At 39.4% G+C, this 23889-nt stretch overlaps 1 protein-coding gene across 1 annotated transcript in view; it reads left to right on the top strand.

The window, feature by feature from the left end:
* The first annotated feature begins 5561 nt into the window (after positions 1–5561).
* DARS1 (aspartyl-tRNA synthetase 1) overlaps positions 5562–23889 on the top strand; it is a 36664-nt gene continuing 18336 nt past the window's right edge. The window contains exons 1-4 of the mRNA XM_033064954.1: positions 5562–5665; positions 6696–6753; positions 11542–11634; positions 16545–16647. Coding sequence (XP_032920845.1) covers positions 5594–5665; positions 6696–6753; positions 11542–11634; positions 16545–16647 — 326 coding nt within the window. The 5' untranslated portion in view covers positions 5562–5593. The remainder of the gene's footprint in view (positions 5666–6695; positions 6754–11541; positions 11635–16544; positions 16648–23889) is intronic.

Genomic DNA, 23889 nt, shown 5'->3' with positions numbered 1-23889 from the left:
CAAAGAATTATGGTTTTTATCAATGGTTCATGCCAAAACCAAGTCTTAAAAGAAATCAGCCCAAAGCAGGTGCACTGAGCTGTCAGACCTTGAAATTTGTTTTGAAGCCAACCACCTGTTAGTGTAATTGTGTAGCAGTTCTTCCTGGCTTATGGGATTTCAGTTCAGCTGTTGTTCTCATGCTAAAGCTTATTTCCTCTAGGAATCAGTCTGTCCATTTCCACCAACCTACAAACTCCTGTGTGACTGTCTTCACAGGCTGAGCCAATGAATACATGCAGAATGTCTGATGGGGCACCCTCGACCAATAACACACTTTGTTTACAAAATACTTCACAATTGTTGTAAGAAAATGGCTCAAAAATAGCATTTAACATCCTCTGTGACACATTTAATAGTTCAGATGACTCGTCTCTGCTTCTTGTTTGTTTCAGACAGCAACAAAAACACTTAATGGGCAATCTCAAAGATCAGGCTTAGTGCTGGTGTCTGACTCACATCTACTGAGAGCAGAGCACTGTTTCTGCTGCTGAAACCAAGTCTGACTCAGGATTCCCATCACAACTTTCTGTTTCTAAAGGTTTATAACTTCACCAGAAGTTGACTCTGGGTTAGAGGTTAGCAAGGATATGGAACACTTAGCTGACAACACTTAGAGGAAAATAATCTGCCTACATGTGAGATAAAAGTGTGAAAATTATCAGAAGGACAATGGCTTTAGATGGCCATGGAAGAAAGAACAATGTCCTTGCACTTAAGGGCCCAGCCAGAACTGCACTCCCTTTCTGCTCCACTTTGCTGTTTTCAGCACCCTTTGGACATCAGCCACCCCAGAAAAAGAACTGGACACTTGGGTGAGAACAATAGCTGAGCTGTTCATGGAAAATCTCCTGTGCCAGCCAGTCCCACTCATCTGGCAGCTCCACACTGCCCTCCAGGGAGGGCCATCACCAAACTTACTGCGTTTCCCTCAGTTTCCCACTGGCAGGAGAGAATTCCTTGGGAGTAAACACATAAAGCAAGTAAGAGAAATACAGCTGACATAAACATGAAAATATTTATATTTCATTACATAAAAAAGAGCAAAGAATAAATTATAGAGATTAAGTATTCCATGTATTCTTATTCATGCACAGATAACTGCTATCCAAATGCCTTTTTCAAGTGCCATATTAAAGGAAACAACGAACAATTTATGGATAATAGCTCATAAATATATGCAGCACTGTATGTCCAATGCACACATATATTTCATCATGTAAGACATCACTACTGGGTTTATGCATGCTATGAAATGTGAGCATTTTGCAGCTATTTCAAATAATTTTGGAACATGAAAACTGTTGACAAGATATCTCCTATTTAAATGTATTGCCCATTCCTGGCTGCAGAGCATGTTGTCTTGTGTTTATCAGAAGGAACACTTCCAAAATGCTATGAGAAACTCAATTGTTATCATTGTCTGAACTTAAAAAGACTACACCTTTGTATAGAGCTCTGTCAAAAGAAATCCTGCTGCTTATCATAAGCACGTACTTCCCCAAAGTTCCTGTTTTTTTAGGAGTTTTATTAATTGCAAATGTTGTTTACTAGAGGAAAACCGTGACTGAAGCTCTAAAACAAAGAGAATAGTTGCAACTTTAATCCTTTCAATAAGCCTTTGTTTCCCATTGACTAAAAACTTCCTAAAGGAAGTAGAGCTGCGAAAATCCAGGAAGGAATTAGATTTGCCAAATTCTGTTCCTACTTGGATCTAGATGCAAAGGCTTTCTTATTCATTGTACAAATGTTTTAGCAAAAAGAGAATGATCAATTACAAAAATACACTTTTGCCAAGGTTGAAATTATTAATAGAAGAGCTTTCCCTATGACAGAAGGCACACTATGAACTTATATAACCTACAAAATAAATAATACATTAATATTTTAGCTGCTCCTGCAATTTTTTTCTTCAGTGGCATGTTTTTTTCTTTCTGTTATCTATGGCAAATTTGAATACTGGCCTGACAATCATACAAGAACCTAGATAAGTAAACAAATATGGAAAGGAAAAAATCAAAGGCAACCTCTTAATTAAATTAAGCATGCTTTGCAGCATCCAAAATAGGAGAAATCTTCAAAATCCATTTCCATGACAACAAGTAATTGCACACGAAAAAGTGTGCTATTGTGGCAATAAAGCTGAATTCCCTGAAGACCTTTCAGAGACACTACCAATTTGTTTTGTATTTTTTCCCCACATGCTCTTTTTATCTCTGTACCACTTCATGCTCTCTAGGTTTTAACGTGCCAAACAAGTAGAGAAGAGGTAAATATGTTCTGATTTATTCTATAGGGCAAAGGTTATTTTAATTTCTTCTCCTAAAATAATTTAAAGGTGATTCCTATCTCACTCCCACCAACACTGTGCATATTGCAACTTTCATTTTCCTGGCCAATAGCAGACTGGAAGACTGAAGAATATTTGAGCCACCAGTTTTGTTTGTAAGATGCTGTGTAAGGACAGGTTATGGAAAGTGCTGACTACTTTTAGATTCTCGTGGTTTCAGTGAAAATGTTTAGCATATTTAAGTTAAAGCAGCTTAATATTTTAACAAATGTCAAAGGTTTGGCCAAGCTCAGCTGGACTGCTGAGTTGGAAGGGCTTCAGTTTCAGCAGCTATCAGCCACAGTTCAACATCACACCCACCTCTGTGTGCTGCTGATTCCAGCATCCTGACACAGGCTGGGCCTGAGCTTCAGCCTGAGCAGCAGCAAATGCCTCTGGATTCCTAACGAGACAAATTTATGGCTCTGCTATGGAAACGCCCACATACCATTTGTAACTTGAAACACATATAACTGAATCTTGGAATAGCTTTGGTTTAGGATATTATAGGTGCTAATGCCTAAGTTTCAAGGATATATTGGATATTGTTATTCACTATGTCATAAATCCTTCTTTATGATTTTCCTTCATACAATAGAGATATGTGGAGTACATCTCCAAAATCACTGAAAAGTGTTTTCATAAGATCAAGTTGTAACAGGAGAAAGAAGTGCAGCAAGGGGAAAAAAAGAGGTTTTCTGCATTCCACTTTTCATCACAACAGTTGACAACCCCCTCCCTCCCTCCCTTGAAGATGGGAAAGCCAATTTTAATTTAAACTACAAACTGTTGACCAGGCCTCAGCTTGGCTTTGCAATTCACTATATGCCTGAGGGATAAATTATTTAGCATTAGCACATGGTATGTCATGTCTTGTTACTTAAGTGGAGGATGGCCTCCATCCAGCTGCACCCCCGGGGCCCCCCGATTGGCTGTGGGTGATGTCATTTCCATGTGCTAATCCCGGGCCAGGCCCCGGGGGACAGCTCTGGCCGCTCCCCGCAGCCCCCCGGGCTCTGCTCGCACTGCTCGGGTCCAGGTTCCGCAGGTACTGCCCCCATCGCTCGGGTGTCAGCAGCACTGAAACAGAAGGTGCGGCACACGAGCTGCAGCGTCTGCATGTGATGTTCTGTGCTCCTCACTGAGGATTTGTAATCAATTTAAGTGCGATAGATGATAATTTTTTGCTGCAGACCCAAGCTACGTGGAGAATTTTGAGGGGTTTATTTAACCACATACTAAATTAATTTCATTTTTATGTTTTTCTACTTTCAGTGTATTATGGACTTTTGCTCAAAAAAACTATTTCCACACCGCAAGACAAAGGGACCCTGGACAAATAACTTGAGAGCATGAACTCTGCAAAATGCTTCTCTGGAAGTTTGGCAGTGGGATAATTAGCCACAGTGCCCTTTAAAAGGCCATATTTTGTTTTCAGTTAACACCCTCATTATATTAAAAGGGTTTTTCCTTCAGAATCACCTTCAGGTTATTTGTCCCAGAGGAAATACTCATGCTAGCCACCACTGGAAGGCTCCCAGCACAGAAATAAGGGTTACAGGGCTGGTTTCTTGATTGAATTTCACAGCAAAGTCGGTGAAATGCCAAGAATTACAAAGCAGAATTACAAAGCTCTGCATCGTGCAGGTGGTACCGTGTGCTCCGTGGTGAGGCACAAGATTTGCATCTGTCTGTTAGTTCAGGTTCAGGTTAAGGAGTGGTTCTACGTGACAGGTAACAAGAGACACAACTGACACAGAGAAACCCACACGTTTTGTTACTGTTACACTAGCACAATGCACAGTACCCCACCATCAGAACTTCATTTCTTGTGGTGAGGAATGAAAACTGACAGTGATTTGCCTTCTCTGTCACTGAATCTTAATTCTTTTCAACAGTGCGCGAGAAGAAAGGATTTTGTGAAAGCTGTGCGGTCTCATGGTGAAGTGATAATTCTCTGAGACAGAGGCAGAAGGGGAACTTTGCAAGGGGATTCCCACGAGAAGAGATGTTGAACCATGCAGTACAAAGTGCTGCAAAATAAACAACTGCAGGGCAGGAAATGAAGAGCTCTAATCGATACCGCAAAACGGATTAGTTAATCAAATGTGAGAATTCAAAACTAGAATTTAAATCAGGACCGCTAACTCTTTCTCGCCCTGCACAAAATAAACAATCTATAGATTCACCAGCTGCATCCAGCTTTGATTTCTGTCATTTCAAAGCTGGCACCTGCAGCCAGCTCAGAACCGTAGCATTGCTTCAAGCACCCAGCTGGAGGGAAACACCTGCATTTGCACTATTGCTCATCCTCTCAAAACTACCAGACGTACTTGTAGCTAACTAATAAACAGCTAATTATAAACAGGGTGACTGGGCAAGGGCTCAGAACTGCTACCAGATTAAGCGCTGGGAAGCCACGTTTGCGTGCCTGATAGAACAAAAGTGCATTTCGATTTGGCTCCACGCTCATTAGCTGGCCACCTCACAGTCAAACATGTTTATTTATACGCATATAAATATCTTCAAGGCGGGTGCCAAGAGAACGGTGCCAGACTCTTTTTGGTGATGGCCAGCAGCAGGACGAGGACCACTGGCCATGAACTGAAAAACAAAGTTTCACCTCAACAGGAGGGAGAACTTCTTTAAGTCGAGGGTGGCAGAACACTGAACAGCTGCCCAGGGAGGGTGTGGAGTCTCCCTCTCTGGAGACATCCCAAACCCACCTGGACACGATCCAGGTAACCTGCATTGGCGGGGGTTGGACTTTGTGATATACAGAGATCCCTTTCAAGCCAAACAATTCTGTGACTCTCTGATGTTACCTCTGGCCACAATACGACTGTGGAGCAGGATGAGCGAGGACCAAACCCGCCCCGCCCAGCACAGCTCCGCAGCATTCGCCTCAGCATCATCAGCGCGGGGTTGGAGGCGCCGAGAGCCACCAGGACGGCAGCGGCTCCCGGAGGGAACACACGGCTTCTGAGGGAACGCACGGCTTCTGAGGGGAGCTCCGAGCCGCGACACGCCCCAGCCCCGCCCTCAGCCCGCCCTGCGGGCGCTGTGGGCAGCGCGTGCCGGGGCAGCTCTCGCGATACGCTCGGCCGGCGCCGGGCGGGGCAGGGCAGGCGCGGAGCTCTCGCGAGAGCCGGGCGCGCGGAAGCGGCGTGGCGTGCGCGGGGCTGTGCCGTGAGGGAGCGTGAGGGCCGCGCCGGGCACCGCAGGATGCCGAGCGCCGCCGGCCGCGGGCAGGGCCAGGAGCGCCGCCCGGAGAACGAGGACTCGTCGGCGGCTGATGTGGGTGTCCGCAGGGAACGCGGCGGGCGCGCTGTTGAGGCTCCCCGGGGTGGGGGGCTGGGCCCAGGCGGGATTTGGCCGAGGCCGGGGGCTCAGCTGCCCTTGGCTTTACCCTGCCTGCCTCCCCCACTCCCCCTCACCGGGCCCGGTCTGTGATTCCCTGAAGAGCTCTGCTCCCCCCAGAACAGCTCTGCTCCCCCCAGGAACACCTGGGCTGCTCCAGCAGAGCAGGAGGTTCTGCAGGGGCTCCTGCTGGCCTGCCAGGTGCTTCTGCCTTGTACGTGAAGATCACAGCAGTGCTGAAAATATGTAGGCCGGTCTTTCTTCAAGAAGAAAAAAAGTATTAACAATGAGCATCTGTACATTTTGTTATTAAGTAATTTTTGCTTATTCTTGCATCAGCAATAAGGAATTCCAAGTATTAGTGGCTTCCCTAAAGTTACAGATACGCCACAATTCATCAAAAGCAGACAAGCAATACCCTCCCCAAATAAAGTAGTTGAAACTTTGGTTTATGTATTGAGCAGAATAAAATAAATAAACCAAGGAATTTTATTTGGAAATGAATGGGCTTAGTTGGAAGAACAGAATTGTGGTATTTTTGTGAAAATGCTGCCTTCCTCTGTGCCTTACCTGGCAGGTTTTGTTAGCAGTCAAGCTCCACTGGGCTGTGACAATTACATATGATCTGCTGGATTTCTCAGTGTGCCTGAATATGGGAAGGAAATATTAAATCTGTCTATTTATGTAGGACTTAAATATTTTTTGAGGAGTAGGCTCTTTGTAGAGATAATCACACTAATTTTTTGTATAACAAGTAATGATCCTGATGCATGGTTGCTGTTGCTGGAATTACTTTTTTCTTTCAGGGCACAATTGTCTTCTCTCCCTTATGTATCTCTTATGAGTCCAAAATGCTTTTTTTTAGATATTATAGCAAATTATTTTGTATTCCCTCAGTTAATTCTGTGATGTTGTTCAATTTTCTTGTGTGTGCTTCTTTGATACATGTTTCTCACCTCCATTCTAGGATTATGCTAAGGAAAGATATGGAGTGTCATCAATGATACAATCCCAAGAGAAACCAGGTCAGTTGAAAAATAAAAAAAAGTTTTTGCAAGAGAGGGGCTGGGAGAGAAGGAAAAAAGAAATTAGCTACCCAGTATCTTCAGTACTTCCTTGAGAAATCATTTACCAAACTTTTTCATTCAAATCCCACTGGCATTTTCCCACTTTATTGAGCTACATTTATCACTTGTGAGACACGTGCATTTGGAGTGCCATGTCCAGTTTTGGTCTTTCCAGTGCAAGGGAAGCATTAACATTTTGGAGGCAGTCCAGTGGAGAGCTACCATGGGACTGGAACACAGGATCTGAGGGAGCTTGTTCAGCCTGGCAAGGAGGAAGCTGTGGGCTGATCTTACAGTTGAAATCTGCTTAATGGAGGGGTGTAGGAAAGATAAGGCCAGGCTTTGAAGGTGTGTGGTAATTGGACTGGAGGTCATGGACATGAGTTGGAACAGGAAATTGAGATGTGAGGGAAGAAAAAAAAATCATGAGTGTGGTTGACTGTTGGAGCTCAATTCTGGGTTGAGAGGAATCACAGTCTATGCCCTTGCCTGGACTGTGCCTTACACAGTTTGTCAGTTTTGTGTCTGTCCATCACTGTGGACTTTTTTTAATTACTAAATTATTGTTATTTATAATGTAGAGTCCTGAGATGTCAGGTTTTTTCTGTGTTTGGAGTAAATTCTGCTGTGACTTATTACAGCAGTGCTCTCTCTCTGAGCATGATCTGTCTGCTTGTGCAACCTTCCTTTTCTCCTGTATATGGGCACCAAATCCATTAATATTGGATATTAATATTTATGGGCTTTATCAGTCATACTACTCTGAATTCAGGAAATCCTGATTTTCTCCTGATGGGGAATTGAGATTCAGAAAAACTCAGCTGCTAGAGAACAATCTTCCAGGCCAATACCCCAAGAAATATTGATCTTTGTATTAAATTTAGTGCCTGAAACCATAGTGAGGGAAGGTAACAGACTGGCTTCTAACTTCTTCATGTAAAACAGCAACATCATCTGTGATTAGGTGATTTTTTTTCTCCTTTGAATGGTTGTTTTGATTAATCCCCCCTTAGGAAGGGAAATGCAGAATTTAGAGAAGAGAAGCAGTCACAGGAGCACTCATAAGTTGAAAACAACTGAAGCTTTATAGCAAGTCTTTAATGGGACAAGAAAATCAGCAGAGACTGCATGAGCAGTCATTGTTGAATAAAATACATTCTAGCTGCCAGAGAAAGGGAATGAGTTGAAATCACGAGTTGGAAGCAGCCCAGCTCTGTGTTTCCTCTCCTGGATTCACATCCCAGAGCAAACAACTGTGTGCAGGACCCAAGCTGGCAGATTGAGATGGCAGATCAAGTCCTGCTTCCATGGAGCAATGCCAGCTGTCTCATATTCAAAAGAAACACTCAAAAGTACTGGAGAAAAAAAAATTGTTGAGAAGGAAAATGGTGAAAGCTACAGGAAATTATATAAAAAAGGCTGAATATCATATTCAGTTGTGTTGTCCCCATGACCTTTCATCCTTGTTCAAAAAAACTTCACAGTGTATGGACAATGTTGAGTGAGTTTTCTATTTGGCTTAAAATGCAATCTACAGCACCCTTGCTGTTCTGTAATTTTAGAAAGTGATTATCCAGAGCACCAGAATTTGGTAACAATAAAGAACCAAATGTCTGTAACAAAAAAGCTGAAGATCAGCCTAGTCCCTTCCTTGAGACTAATGACTTTTATTTACAGATTCCATAGTTCCTGCCAGGGAGAGCTCTTACCAAAGGGTTCACAGAGGGTGTGATATTATTTGTAATATCATCAGTAGCTCCCCAAGGTGTTCTACTTGCCTTGGGTGTCTTGGAGGAGCTGCTGCTTGGGACAAGGAGTGGTGGAGAAGCACAGATAGGCATGTTCCCATCTATCTGAAGTGTATTAATTTTGTTTCTGCAGTCTGTGAGAAGTCTCTGAAGTCTGCCTGCCATTTCTAAATCAGAGTAGTCAATGGTGGTACGAGGTGTGCAGCCCACACAATGTCTGGTGAGCAGAGCCAGCACAGCTCAGCCCTGGCTGGCAGCTCTGAGAGAGCTGCAGTGGTGCTGTTCTGCTTACTCAAGTTGCTGCACTGTCCTGGAGTCACTGGCTGTACAGGGCACTCACACACCTTACAGTGGTCAGAACAACTAAATCTTCCTTTCCAAGTAGTAAGCTTATTGTCCTTCTGCCATGCTGATAGATTCTTGTTCCTCTGTAGGCAAATTCAAACTTTTCTCAGGTTCAAAACTTTGTTTCTCCACCCTGCTCTGTTGAGCTCACACACACCTGTGCCTTCTTTTTTGGCCCACTTAAGTCTTTCGCTTGTGTTGGCTGCCCTGACTATCTGAGGTTCTTGCCTCCTGTCATGTCAGGTCTTTTAAGTCCTTCCTGCCTACTTGAGGCTATATGATTGCAAGTAAAACTCCATTTTTGGCCATTCCATTTTTTTTCCCTTCAGAACCATTATCTCATATCCCCTCCCTGGAAGCAGCTTTCATCTAATATTGCTTTTAATTTTCAGGTTTTTATGTCAAACTTGCCTTCTCTTTTTCACATTTTTCCAGTACTTTGAAGATTCTGGCACTACACAGAGACAGCAGAAATATTGATCATAGTGTTGTAAATTCCATGATGCAGGATAAATTATCTTAGTAACCAGATTGATGTTACAGGCAGGGGGTGGGGTCCAGAAGTAAAAGCGTGTTGTTTTGTGTATCCCACACAGCTTTTTGAACTTTAATCCTCTCCCCCCATGTTTAGAAGAGGTTGGAATTCTGAGAGAAAAATAAGAATATTTAGTATGCTAGAAAGAAGAGTTTGGACTGTACATTAAGGGAAAAAAGAACTAGATTTGGGGAGTGTCAGAGGAGGGGAGCAAAGTGGCATGGTTGCTATGTCCAGCTCATTTCAGTGGAGCAGAATGAACAGGAACAGAGGCAATGAGCACAATCAGAAATTTTTTTTTCATGTGAGGATGACCAGGGATTGGTACAGGTTGCCCAGGAAGTTTCCCTTCTTGGAAATACTAAAACCCCATCAGAATATGACTTTAAATAACTGGCTTTATGCCACCCTGCTTGCCATGGCATTGGGTGGGATGACTTCCAGAGACTCCTCCCAGCCTCAGCCATTCTGTGATTAAGTGATCTGCTGTTGGAAGAAAGGGCTTTATGATGTCACCTTGTGGATATTGTTTATTTCCCTTTTTATGAAAGGTGAAATTGTTTTAATAATTAATACCGTGTAACATTTTTTGTGTTAAATGTGTCTTGTTTACCCTTGGTGAAACACTATGGGTCCATGAGAGGTGTAGCACCTCATTCTCTCCTTATGTTTCTGCCTAGAAAATGTTTTAAATTTGTGACAAGACAGTTTCAGGTTGCCTAAGGTAATTTTAACTGTCTGAATATCAAATTCTTAGAAATACTGAAAGCTGTGGATTGTGACGGCTGCGTGTTTTCCGTAGTACTACACAAAGATATCAGAAATTGCTGGCAGATGATAACATCTTTATTCCCATTTCTCCCTTTCCAGCACACACACACACACACACTCACTCATACACACTTCATGAATATATTTGAGTCAATTCCTATCACATTTCTCTGTGCACTTCTGTTCTGTTCTGGATTTGATATGTATCTGTGCAGAAAGACCTGCACTGCCCTGACATAAGCTAATAAAACTTTTCAATCCCCTAAAATCCCCAGTGCAGAATAATAGGCTTGCAGGGCAAGCTGTGACTGGTATGCAGAGACAGAAGGAAGGAGTCCAGAACAGCAGATGGTAATCTGGAGAAGGCAAAAGTTGGGTTTTTTTTTTGCCCCCCAAAATTTAGAAAAGTACTGTCAAGAAAAGTCTACAGTGGAAGTGTCTTAGCAAATTTAATGTTACTTTGAAACTAGGGAGAAGTTTGTGAGGAAGGAATCATGCAACAAATAGCAGCATGCACCCAGCATATTATTAGTTTGTAATGGTTGTATACAATTTTTAAACTCCTGATTTATTTAAAAATATTTTCCTTGATAACTTTTTTCCCTTTACTATCCAAAATCTGTCCTTTCCAATCCAAGCCATGCATTCCTGTTGTTATTTAGCTTTGCAGCTACATTGGATTTGAATGGTTCTTCTGATCCAGTCTTGGCTCTGACAGTGATACTAGAGCTCGATCAGGTTGTCAAAGAGATTCTCCTAAAATGAATGTTACCATTTTACCCAGTAATACTCTCATTGCTGCAAAATGCTGTTGTTTTAATAAAAATAAATATTTTTAAATTAATAATGCACATTTATTTGTGGTTTCTTTCTGTTCTTCCTACTTATGTATGGTAGATAGAGAGAGTAGTCCTGTCACTTCTGAGCCTTTGTTTTGCTGGGTTCACCGTGGCAGATTTGACCCTGCACAGTGCAGCAGGGCACACATCCCTTAGGCAGCAGAAATTCAGACTAATAAGTGCAGGTAGTACAGTGAAGTCCTATCAAAACCATGCTGGGTTCTGCCATCCGTGAACTACAGTGAGTTTTGCTGTTGGTAAAGTGCAGTTTGACCCTGCTGTGTAAGTCAAAAATCAACTTGAACAATCTAAAGCTGCTGGATCAAGTACAAGTCACTAAGAAAGGAAATGGGATCTTGTGTGTTTTCAGTAAGTCAGTTATGCCATTGATTCAGAAAATAATGTTTTGGATTTATTATCAGTTTTATCAATAGCAGTGATAGAAGGTGGATTTGGAGTTTAAAGTGAAAAACTGTTTGAAAATGTGTGGTTTTTTTCTGTAATTCAGATAGAGTTTTGGTTCGCATTAAAGACTTGACAGTGGAGAAGGCTGATGAAGAGGTTTGGGTTCGTGGCCGAATTCACACCAGCAGAGCTAAAGGTGAGAGGCTCCAGAATTTTTGGTTTTATTTCCTCATGTCATTAGTACAACCTTAATGTTTATTTTGGTTTCATAACCTTGTGTCTTGCATTCAAGAAAACTTTGCCACGTGGTTACTGAGGGTTGCCTCAGTGTTACTTTGGCTGGTTCTTTTCTCTTTTTCCACCTCTCTTTTTCTCAAGAGGGAAAAGAAGATTTTGGTTTTAGCTGTGTGGAAATCAGTTATTGTAGTAAAGTGAATTTTGTTTTACTGTATTGCTAAGTAATATATGGACAATTGTAAATAATAGTAATTTAAAAATGTCATAATTCTCCTTAAGGTGTTAATAGTTGTGAGATAAAACACTTTTAAGCTTCTGCAGTAAAACATACTTGTATTATAAACATACCCATTGTCAGACAGGTCATATTTCTTCTGCTGCACGTGTATATTTTCACCACACCTTTTCTTTGACAGGAAACAAAAATCTGTTAAAATTTCAGAATTCTTACTTTCGGTTACCGGTATCTAATTATATCTATTTGAACTTCAAATAAGAAGCATCATCTTTCTTTAGCAAGACAAAAGGGAAACCCTTTTGTAGGTTCTCAGCAGTGTGGGCTGTCACACTTGGCTGTCTGACAGCCATATTTCTTCCCTGGAATCAGAAGTTCCCTCTGGAGACCAGGTTGCCATATGCAAAATTCAATAGGCTTTGGCCTTTGCAGTTGACATCAGATGCTGACAACTGTTGTGCTGGTTTCAGTTCTATTTGGCAGCTCTGTAGATATAAATAACTTGTCTTTCCAAGAATTGGAAAAAAAAAAAAAAGGCATGAAGAAATTGTTTTCACAAACAAAACTTAACAGTAGTCTTAAATTTGGGAATGATGCAGGTTAGGGGTCAGAATCCAGTACAGAATATCAAAGATACCAGAGTCTCTTCTTTTTTTGAGAATTCATTTTCTTAAAACATGTCCCTCTTAATGAGTGTCTGTGCTGCAGTTGGTTAAAGTAAGGAACTGCATCAAAATATATAAATATGATGCACATTTTAATTTGTATTAGAATCTTTAAACTTAAGGAGTCCTCTGTGATTTCCTCAGTAATTTTGTAATGAAAATCTCTTGGTTAATTAAAGAAACAGCTCCAAAAGCTGTGAAAGCCTTGGTCATTAGATCATGAAGTTGTTCAGACAGAAGATACTCCATCTGATTTAAATGTCACTGTTGTTACTATCAGTATATGGATTAGAGTATCCCTATGGATTTTTTTTTTTGCAATTATAGGAAGAATTCAGGCTATTAACAGAATTCAGGATATTAGAAGCAGGTATCTATGCAGATATGAAAGCAATGTAAAGTTCTGTGGTTGTTGATTGCTCTCTGTAGTACATTGGTATGTGGGATTTTGTATGATACATACATTTATGGCAATATGAACTTGAAGCTGTTGTTATCCTTCACTCTGACCTTAGAAAAGATGCAACAACAGTGCTTATTTTCAAAACTCTTTAGCACAGTGTGAAGAATGAAAGCAAAAGGAGTTGATCATGGCCATGAATGATCTGAATTTATTGATGGTGTCTCTTGTTCCCTCTTGGTCTGACAGCACAGAACAATTCTGACATTCAGGGAGTGCTGCTAGGGAATGCCATATGCTTGTTTACTTAAGCTTTGGGGAAAGAATCTTGCAAGAAAAGCAAATGTTTAAGGGTAAAAAGTAATATTAGCCTTTCCCACACACATGGCACTATTCTACCACTGTAGAAAGGAAAGCCTTGCAGGAAACAGGAAAATCTTTCACAAAAACAAGCTTTAGTTTTTCTCAGAAACTTGAATTTGACTCCTAAATAACCAACATAGCCTTTATTTAACCCTGTCTGGTTCTGACTAATAAACCAAAATAAATTAATGGGAACAACTGCAGATTCCAGCTGTCTCCTATAGCAAGTCACTCATGGAATCTGATGGAAATTAACTGAAGGATGTGTAAAGAATGAGGTGTTGGGAATTTCTGTGGATTGTACTAAAATTGAAGTGCACAGGGCCCTGTGGTTTGTATCATAGATTGAATAAATGTTATTTCTGGCCTTGTTTTAAAGTCAGCCTAATCTAATGATCATATTTATCATTGGAAAGCCCTTGGGGAATTGGTCTGGGTTTGACTGGGCAGCTGGGGCTTATGCAGAATGTTAGACCTGTGCTAGATTTTGGGTTATGAATCCAAAGGTCTGTGAGATATCTGAAAATAAGAATTCCACCAAGAGCTTTAAATATTGGGCCAAATTTTATAATAAACCAGGTAAAGTCTTCTCTTTGCTGACAAATATTATGTAACCATCCTTTAATTTGTATAACCAACATTTTTTTACTCTTTATACACATTATTTCCTTACATCCTTTTCTTTCATAAGGTCTTGTGTGATTTGGTACTTTTATCCAACACAGATGGTGGATTACTGGTTGGTTTATGTGCTTATTTTTGATGGATTCTCTTTTTTGTTCATGAACATTCTATGTGTTTTACTGTCAGATGTTTTTAACCAAATTTCTTTTGAAATTTTTTGTGTTTTAGATATTTTTATATTAGTTTTTTTAGTAGGAACTTGGGGTAGTTTACTGTTGAATGTGAGCACATTTGGTGCTATACTTTTCACCTAAACACCATGTAAGTGTTTCAAAACACATAGAGAAGATCCCAGTGGCCAAACTTTTCTTACTCAAATGCTTTCTTTTCCACATCTCTTGATCTGGAAAGGCTTCTAAGCATGAGTTAGATTTGATTATGGCTGGTCTTTTTGATGCTTTATTTTGAATGCCTTCAGTTATCTCGGGAAAAGTTCTCTTCCCTCTTTTAATCTTTGTGGCTGGGATATTTGAACCAGTCCTGTGAGTGAGGTCCGTTTGATCACTTATCTTCTGTGTGATTAGAAGTGGTTGCATTCTGCAGAACATCCTCTTCCTTCATGAAAACAGCTACTGTTACTCATGGCAAAGACATTCGAGTCCTTTTATAATGCAGATACTCATCAGACTTCCAGTGTTTGGGATTGAGTACAACCACCAAGACTTTTGGATGAGGATCTGAGCAAGCTGATCTTGGTGAAGTGTCCCTGCTCATTGCAGGGGATTGGACTGGATGGCCCTTAAAGGTCTCTTCCAGCCCAAACTGTTCTGTGATAACAGGTCCTTTCATTATTTCCCTGTCTTATAGTTGAGTTACATCATAGCTGTCTTCAGCTGTGCATTTTTCTGTTTGACCACCTAGTACATCCATGCTGAAACTTGGATCATATTTTGCTAAATTGTTTGTGACTAAAATCATGGGGACAAATACTATCTCCTAGGAAATACTGTATCCAACCACACTGTAAGAAACACTGAGATGCAAAGATGAGTGATATACTCCCTTATCTAAAGAAACTCAGCCTATCATGTCCTGTGGAAAATTGTACTTTCCTTGTTGACTTGCTGGATCTGAAACACAGACTATAATTTTATAAATTAAATCTGTTATTTAATGTTTGCCTGGAAGAAATACATGCATCTGTACTATATTGGATATTGCAGCTTCTGGAATACAGAAATAGTTGTATTCTGTTTTCTGAAAAACTGAATTAATCTTGTTGCCTTTTTGTCATAGGACAAGATTAGTTATTTCCAATAATTATAATTAATATTTAATAATATTTTGCACTAGTTTCATATGTTTGCTTTTCTTTCCATGAGATTATTTGTCCAAGGGTTCTGCATTGATTTTCTGATACTCTTGAATTATCTGTAGCTAAGTGTAAGGAATGGTAATCTGCATAATTACAAATGAAAGCTGGAACTGGCTTTTTAATGTCAGTTTTCAAGTTAGGTATGTTTTAGTTTATTGGTTTAGAGTTTAAGTTAACAAAATGGGGAAGTAGCTGTCTATACAAAACTTCTGGCTTCTTCCTATTCTCACCATTTCAGTGGAAATGTCCTGAGTCAGAACTTGGGGTTGAAGTCATGCTGGTGCCTTTATCAGATACTGGTACACCAGTGAAACATTTGTTGTTAGTTTCTCTCTAGGAAGAAGCATTTAAAATCACCATATTTCCTTAAAACTAAGTTAAGGGATAAATGACTATTAGAGATGTGAAAAGAAGTATGAAATGATTGTATCTGTCAGCTAAACAGATTAGAAAGAGCTCTGTTGACTTGGAAATACCAATTTTAAAAGTCAACAAAATGCACTGTGTTCTTTGTACATTATTATTAATTCCTATTAACTTCTTTTTCCCTAAGCTGTTCATGAATAAATTGCTCTTAGAGGAATTTTTAATTTGGTCTTTTAGGTTCTTGTCATTCACTAGAATCAATACTCCTTTTGTTCCCCTTCATTCTGAATGTGTGGTGTTTAATAGAATGAACATTGTTGGTTTAGTCCTTGTGGTGCAAAACCAAGCCTGATTCTCTCAGAGCAGCTTTGTGAAGTGAACTCCACAGCTTTGATTTGAGAAGATGAGAAAAAACTTCTTTAAAAATAGTTTACACTTGAAGTAGTTGTGAGCAAAGAAACGAGGAAAAGTATGATGTATTTCTTGGAGTTGAAGAAAAAGTTACTTTAAGAGTTAGGATTTGTTGTTTTTCTTTTGTCTAAATATTCTTTATCTTGGAAGGCTTACTGTTATTTTTAGAAAATGTCCATTCCAATGTTTATAGATGTAAGGCACAATTAATTTATCTCAATGTTTGTGTGTGTGTGTGTGTGTACATGTAGAGCTGAAGAGTTTGAAGCAGCTTTTTGGAGTGGTGGCAGCAATGAATGAGAGAGAGAGAGACACACACACACTCTGAAAAGCTCAGTTTATATTTAAGTAGTAAAGAATTTTTTCTCATTCACAAAGACCTCAAGTAACTTGTCCTTAATACACCTGTGTTGTTTCTCTTTGTATTCAGGGAAGCAGTGTTTCTTAGTCCTGCGTCAGCAGCAGTTTAATATCCAGGCTCTTGTGGCTGTGGGACAGCATGCAAGCAAGCAGATGGTAAAGTTTACTGCCAAGTAAGTAAGCAATTATATCCTGTTGTCAGAGTAAACAATGGTGGGAACCAGGACTCCCAGGGGTTGGGACCATTTTCACACATTAACATCAATGCTTCGTTTGTTTTAAAATGTAGTTATTTAAATTGTCAGCTCTCTATTGCGTTGAATACATTATACTGACAAAAGATAAAATAGAGAACAGGCTTGAAATTCATTCTGAACTGCTGAAGCAGCATTCTCTCCCCATAGACAACCTACATTTTCTTCCAAGCTGGCTAACAAAAAGTCTGGCAAGCTGAGCTTAGTGGGACACTTGGTTTGGTGTGTGGTGGTGCTGTGTGTCTGCACATGTTCAGCATTTTTCTTCTACCAGACCTCAGTGTAGTGATACATTTTATACTTACAACGGATGTGAAGAAGTCCCATGTTGCAAGTGGCTTACTGAATTGAAGAAACTAAAAGTGCACTGAGTTAGCCTTATCTACACCTTATTTTTTGGCACTAAAATTTTAATTTTAAAAAAATTTGGCAGGAGCAATAGACTTGCCAATTGAAACAGTGTTTGTTGCAGGAATTTGAATTCAGTTATTTGTCTTGTGTTGTACCTAAATATAAAAAGTTACCTTTCCCTTCTGTTTGCATCAAGATTATCCTGTAATAGATATGCTTGTGTGACAAATGTGCTTTATAATAGACCTTTAATTGTGTCTGTCTACTTGTTCACAAATAGAAATGTGGATCAATTCTGTGCAGTTTATTTGGTGCAGAATATGTTTAACATGTGGCACTTGAGTTGCTTCTGTGCAGTTCTTGGCACTACTCTCATGGCTGGGAAGGGAGCCCCCACTAATTAGCTGCAAAAGTGCTACAGCCTTCAACCTTCAATATGTCAGGGAGGGGAAGGATTCATTATAGCAGAGACTTCCAGAAGCCAAGTTAAGAAGGTTGGGATAATGCTGCTGCTGCTGGGGTTCAAGGCAGCAGGAAAACAGAACCAGCAGTGTTTGTTGTTTGGCGGTTCTCAGTGCTGGCAGTGCCAGTGTGAAACATGCTGTTCACAGGTGTTTATGAGCCAAAGTGAAGTGTTCTGTTTCTTCATGAAATGATTTGTTCTCTTCAGCGCTTGGAATCTCTGAAAAGAATTAAGTGCATAATGTACTTGTTCCCTAATTCATCTCCCTTGAAGCTCCCAACCAGTCTGCCTGTATTCCCTCGAGAAACTTGTGCTGCAGAGCAGTGGAACAACTCTTAGAGTTGTGATGCACACTGTTCTATTCTCCAGTTCTCTTCAACAGCTCTCTTTTTCAGTTTTCTTCATTCCTCCCTCCACTGCTGAATTTCTTACACTTCATGATTGGTAGATCTTTGTGGTTAGGAGCTCATGAGAGGGAAGCTGGTCTTCATTTTTCCATATGCTGACTGCCACTTATAAACCTTCTGTGATTTTTTTTGTGATTCACTGATCTTTTTCTACTCAGTTTTCTGCCACGTGAGTGATTTAAATTAGGTCTTGGAGGTCCAGAGCTAACAAGGAATGGTAAACTGTGGAAGAGGGTATCTGAGCAGTAGAGGGTAAAGCTCCTTTCTCTTCTGGCAGCAGTGAGCTGATAAATCAGGCAGAACCTCATCCTTAGGTTCTTCCCAGCTCCCTGCCATCTACCCTCTTGATGAGAGACTTGAATTCCTGAGTAGCCAGACTGATGATGTTCATACTGTCTTTTGACTTTTCCTTCTGCTCCTTTTTTGGGATAGCATTTGCTAGCTGAATCCTGGTACTTCAGCCTCACTCACTTTGTAGCATTCATATTTCCCTTATTATCTTTGCTTCTGAAATGATTACATGCTCATCATCATGTTCTCTGAGTGCTTTGACTCTGTTACATCCTTTTGGTTTTTCTTTTGGCAGTTTGCTTTTGATTTAACACCATTAGCACAGTCATCTTCTCAGGATTCCTTCCCACCAACAAACCTATATTATTAATATCCTGCCATGCTCTCACTTTTTCCAGTGTTTCATCTCCTGCAGTTCTCTCTGCTGCTGCCACTGCAGCTGCCTCTTGTCCTTCAGAGGCTGCTGCTGTTCCCTGCCTGGTGAGTGCACGTGGGGTCACTGTGTCAGCAGCACCTGAAGCAGGGCCCCAGTACGTGCCTGTCCTCAGTCACTTCCCTGCTGCCTTTCACCTGCTCTGGAGTGATCCCATTATTTCTAGCAGATGAGGCTGGGCTTAGATGTCTAAAAATAACTATCCTGTTTCCCCTCCTTTCTCAGTGTCTTTTTTTATCATCTCATTTCCTACATGTTAAATGAGGAAATACACACTTATTGATGAAAACATCTAACTCAAATATCTTAAATTTCAATTAAATTTTTTAATGTTTTCGCTGATAGTATATAAACTATATTTTCCATGTGTTATTTTCTCATATTCTCATACATTCTCCACAACTTTGTTTAAAATAGTTTGTAAAATTCTGGATCTTGAATTTTTAATTTTAGTTGATTAAATAATGAGCTTTTTTTGTGCAAATTTTCATAAATTATAAACAAACCAGTTCCTCTTTTAGATATTGGGACATGGAAACCAAGAACTTTCATAATGTTCTGTGGTCAGCAGCATTCATACAGTAATTACCACCATTATCATTAGAATGTGAGTTTTTAGTTGAACCACTTTATAGTGGTTCAGCTCAGGTTTACAAAGAAATTTCTGTGAGTTTAACTGTGTAAAGTTTGAAGTTGAGCTTCCAAAACAAACATAGCACAGAGCCAGTTGAGATGCTGGATTGGCAGCTGTGGAATTGTTCTTCTGTCTTTTATCAGAAAAAAACAATTCAGCCCAGTCCTGCAAGAGATGCTGTGTAAGAGAAACAGTTAATTTTCTCTTTTAAACAGCAGAAGTGCCAGTTAGTAATTTATCTTAGTAATTTATCAACCTGCCTTTTTTCCATCAAGCATTGGGTGTGGCTGCTTTTGGTTTTCTTTCTCCTTTTCTATCTCAGCACTGAGCCTTTCCCGCCACCTCACTGTCTGATAGAGAAGTTGGGAGAGGTGGTTAACACGTTCTGATATAGCTGCTCCAAAAATCTGCCTTGCACAGGAAGTAACTTGATGGCTCTTTGCAGTAGACTAGAGAGTAAAAATGCAGGAAAGAGATTAAAAACGGAGGAAGGGAAATGGTTAACTTGTATGAAAATAATTCACAATGTAGAAAAATATATGTAAGTTCTTTAGCTAGATAAATTGGTAATACCAGGCAGACTACTGGATATTGCAGAATGTTTTCTTTATCTCTTTCTGTTTCATTTTTATATCAGAAGACTGGAAGAAAATGTCAAATTGCAGTTAAGTTTGCTGGTGACACAGAAATTTGACTGGTAAATAGAGACTCAGGAGTTTGTAGTAACCAGGGTTCATTTAGAATAATCACTTAAGTGCTCTTCAGTCTGCATTTGTACCTTTGTGATTGTTTGGTCAGATTTTGTGGGTGTTGAGGATTAGTAAATAGAAAAGTGCAGAGAGAAGGGTGAGATTGTGATAGATAACTGACTTGACAGGAGCCCATGCAGTTCTCTGACTTTTGGAAAAGACTCATAAAATGCCTTTAATGTAATATGTGCCTGGTTTTAGGCAATTCTGGAATATTTTGTCCACTTTTGTTGTCTTTGTGTCTGAATACATGTCAGATTGGAAAAGGCTGATGGTGAAGTTGCAAGAAGAAATGATACATGGTTAGGCAAATCTGCTTTCTGTGAGACTAAAGAAAACTCTGTCCTATCCTGCAGAAATTGGTGAATGATTTAAATCCCAGTCTGGTGGTGCCTACGCAAGATTTTCTGCCAGTGGGGGGTTCTTTACATTGCAGATACAAAGGTAGGGCAGGATGCAATGAACAGAGGATGAAATTAAGGAAATTTAGAAAGGAAATATAATGTAGGGGTTTTTTAGTGAAAAGTACTAAAAATGCATTGTGGGTTTTGTTACTTAAAATCTTTAAAAGCAGATTGGCTTCTTTTTCCCCAGAAAGTATCCAGGTCCAACCAAGTGTTAGAATGTTGGTATAGGAAACCAATCGTTATAGTTTTAGAATGAAGAGAATAAGAATAGGTGTTTACCTGGCCTTTTTGTACACAATGTCAGATAATTTCCTTTCAGGGGGCTTCATGCATGCTTCTGTATTTGTACAGACAGGATTACAGTTGCTGTTGTTGAGTACAAAGTGTTTATACTCTTAACTACTTACAAAATGCACTCATTTTTTGAAATTAAATCATTGCCTTCACTTTCACTGGCATTCAGATAAAGGATTATTGATAATTATGTATTAAGATAATTATTTAATATTTTTAATTTAATAATGTATTAATATAATTTGTGCAGTCTGCTTACAGAAAGGTGTTGAAGAAAAAACAACAAAATGCCAGAATAAGTATAGATGATATAGAAGAAGTTAACTTTTTCTGTTTGAAGTCTATAAATAACCAAGTTTCTTCCTATTCTTCAGGCTTTTGACCAAGAAAGTGTTGATTGTGATTCACTTTGGGAGGCCAGCATAGGGTTCAGCTTGCAACACAAAGCTGTTGATGAAAGATGTTGTTATAAAGACTGCAAGAATGCAATCCTGTGGTTAAAAGAGAAAGTCTTGGCTAATAGACATGCAGCTAATTAAGAGGGACATAAGGCATCTAGTGGACACTTTAGAAATTATAATCTTGATTTTTTTGAACATTACATACAACATAATTTCCAATATAGAGACATTTTTTATTGTTGGGCTTCATTAATCTGTATATTTAAATAGTTTCTTTTTGGATTAAACAATGTAAAGACTTCATCTGTCTTTTCTTAGTGCTTTATGCATCCTACTTTCATTTCTAGTCCCTGATAATATTAATTACAGTAATAAATGTTGTTGTCCTTAATGGAAATGGTGGTACTGTTTTTCTGCTACTTGTTCACTTTCATTGGTGTTTGGGGATTTTTTGTTACCCAGGGGAATTTTATCAAAAATCACCTAGATTTCTTATTCCTGCTGCTGTGGAGAATGCTTTGCTGTAGTTACTGGCATTTTATTAAAGCATCTTGTTTCTTGTTGGAACTTGAACTGCAAATGCCATTTCAGTAACAGCCTTGGAATTACCTGCTGGGATCAAAGCAGCACCTTGCAGGTTTCTGTGGTTTACATTTGATGCAGTGTTATGGACTTCAGGCACTTCAGCTCTAGGTCTTGCTGAGCATGCTTCAAACAGAACTCAAAACACCAGCTTTTATTTCCATACTGGATTAAATGTGGAGTTTAAATGAGGAAAAGAACATTTTTTAATTATCAAATGAAAGTTTTGAGGGGATGATAGATGTTTATAAATGCAAAGATCATCACCTGCAGTAGGACCTTTCCTGGTGCTTTTGTGTGCCCAGGCAATTACTTGAATATTTGGTTACAGGGACCTATACAGTTAGGAACTCAGTTGAAATACATCTTGAAATTGTGCCAAATGTAATGACTAAGGAATGCTGCACTTTAAAATATGTTCCAGATCAAGAAACATGTTTTAATTACAACTCCAGTGTAGAGATGCAGACAAAGTTCATTTTATCCTATGTGCAAAGTTCTAAAGTTATGCAAGTTTGCAAAGCAGTATTGCAGTTACAGTGATGTAAAAGTCAGTTTCTTCCTTTATTTTTAACCTGATATCATTTTGCATGTCTTGAATTCCTTGCATGTTCTGATCAGAGCTCTGTACAGACTTCGCTAACAGTTTTCATCCATGGGATCACCAATCTAATTATGAATCCTTCATACAACACATTTTTATCTAACTGTTCTTTTTCATAGCACAAAGAATTTCCTTCAATAAATTTAAAACATTATTTGCTGTTATTAGTGAGAAGGCTTTTATTCAGCAGATTAGAAACTGATATTTTCAGGGAAGACACTGCTATTCATGTCATTAGTGGTGTTTTCTGGACATTTGCCAAAATGTTGACATGAAAAAGGAAACAGGAAAAACAGAGGAGAACTGTCTAGGGAAAAACGTTCACATAAGAGTAAAACTTCAATTCTTTTAAACATTCACATATTTGAAAAGAAAAGGGAATTTATAGTTAACACTTAATACTGGTCTAGCATCATGTAGTCTCATAGATGCTCACACTGTCTTGTATTGGTGCCACAGTGTGTGTAAGGAGTTCCAAACAGAATCATTTGTGATAGAAAGTACTTGGAAGCACTTGGTGTCATTTCAATTATCCTTTCTCATATTTGTTGCCTTTGCTAAACTGATGGAGATGGAGGCTCACCTATAACTAAATGGATTCTTATTTAAAGCCTGCTCTCAGCCTCTGCTTTGTACAAATTTAGTCATGATTTGAGCAACTGTAGCTCTTCTAAAGTGTAAATGTACCAGAAGAACATACCGTTCACAAATTTATTGGAGTACATGGAATTACCTAATGGTTAAGCAAGTCAAGCATATGAAGCACTCTTGTCTGTATTAACTTCAGAGCAGCTAATAAGTTCTATCACCTGAAAGTATTGCCATCAAAAAAGTGTATTCAGCTAAAATACTCAAATTTGGCTTTTTATTTTTCAGTTAATTGGAATTTACTTGTAGTGCCACTACTAGGTTTTGAGAATTTGATCCTTGTATTTTCCACTGTTACTTTAATATCGTCAGAGTTTTCAAGATTTTTATTCAGAGTAAAAAATGTGCCAGTCTTGTAAAGTTGAGGGTTGCTAATGGCTCTTTGCTTTGCTGCTTTCAGCAGTGGCCAGCTTGTCTGATGACATCCTCACTCACCTCTTATTATTTGCAGTTAAATTGTGAATTTCCTGCTGTCTAAGGGCTTAGGTGGTCAAGTGATGTACATAAAGTGCTTTTCAGCTCTCTCAAGGAGGACTCACAAGTGAAAGATGATTGTAACATTAATTTTCCTAAAAAAGAAAGTAACATTTTTAGATATTTGGCCTTCTGTAAGCTAACAGAGAGACAGTGTGAAAATATATTTCCATTGAGGGTGAGATTATTTGTAGCAAAGTTCTGATTAAATTCCAGTACCTTAAATGGGTAAATGAAAACTGCTCATACAAATTCTTTTCTCACCTCTGACTCTTGAGGCTTTTGCTGTTTGCTTGTAGCACACACACTTTATATCATATCTGTGCAAGGCTTCCAGGATGGTGTGTGGTGTTGTAACGTACTACTGGTGACTGTTAGTGGAGAGAAATGACTTTGGAGCATCTTGCATCTTTCAGTAACAAG

The sequence above is a fragment of the Catharus ustulatus genome, chromosome 7 (assembly GCF_009819885.2).
Source record: "Catharus ustulatus isolate bCatUst1 chromosome 7, bCatUst1.pri.v2, whole genome shotgun sequence".
In the NCBI taxonomy this organism is placed as follows: Eukaryota; Metazoa; Chordata; class Aves; order Passeriformes; family Turdidae; genus Catharus; species Catharus ustulatus.
Note: the sequence above shows the minus strand (reverse complement) of the source record. Positions and strands in the feature narration are given on the sequence as shown.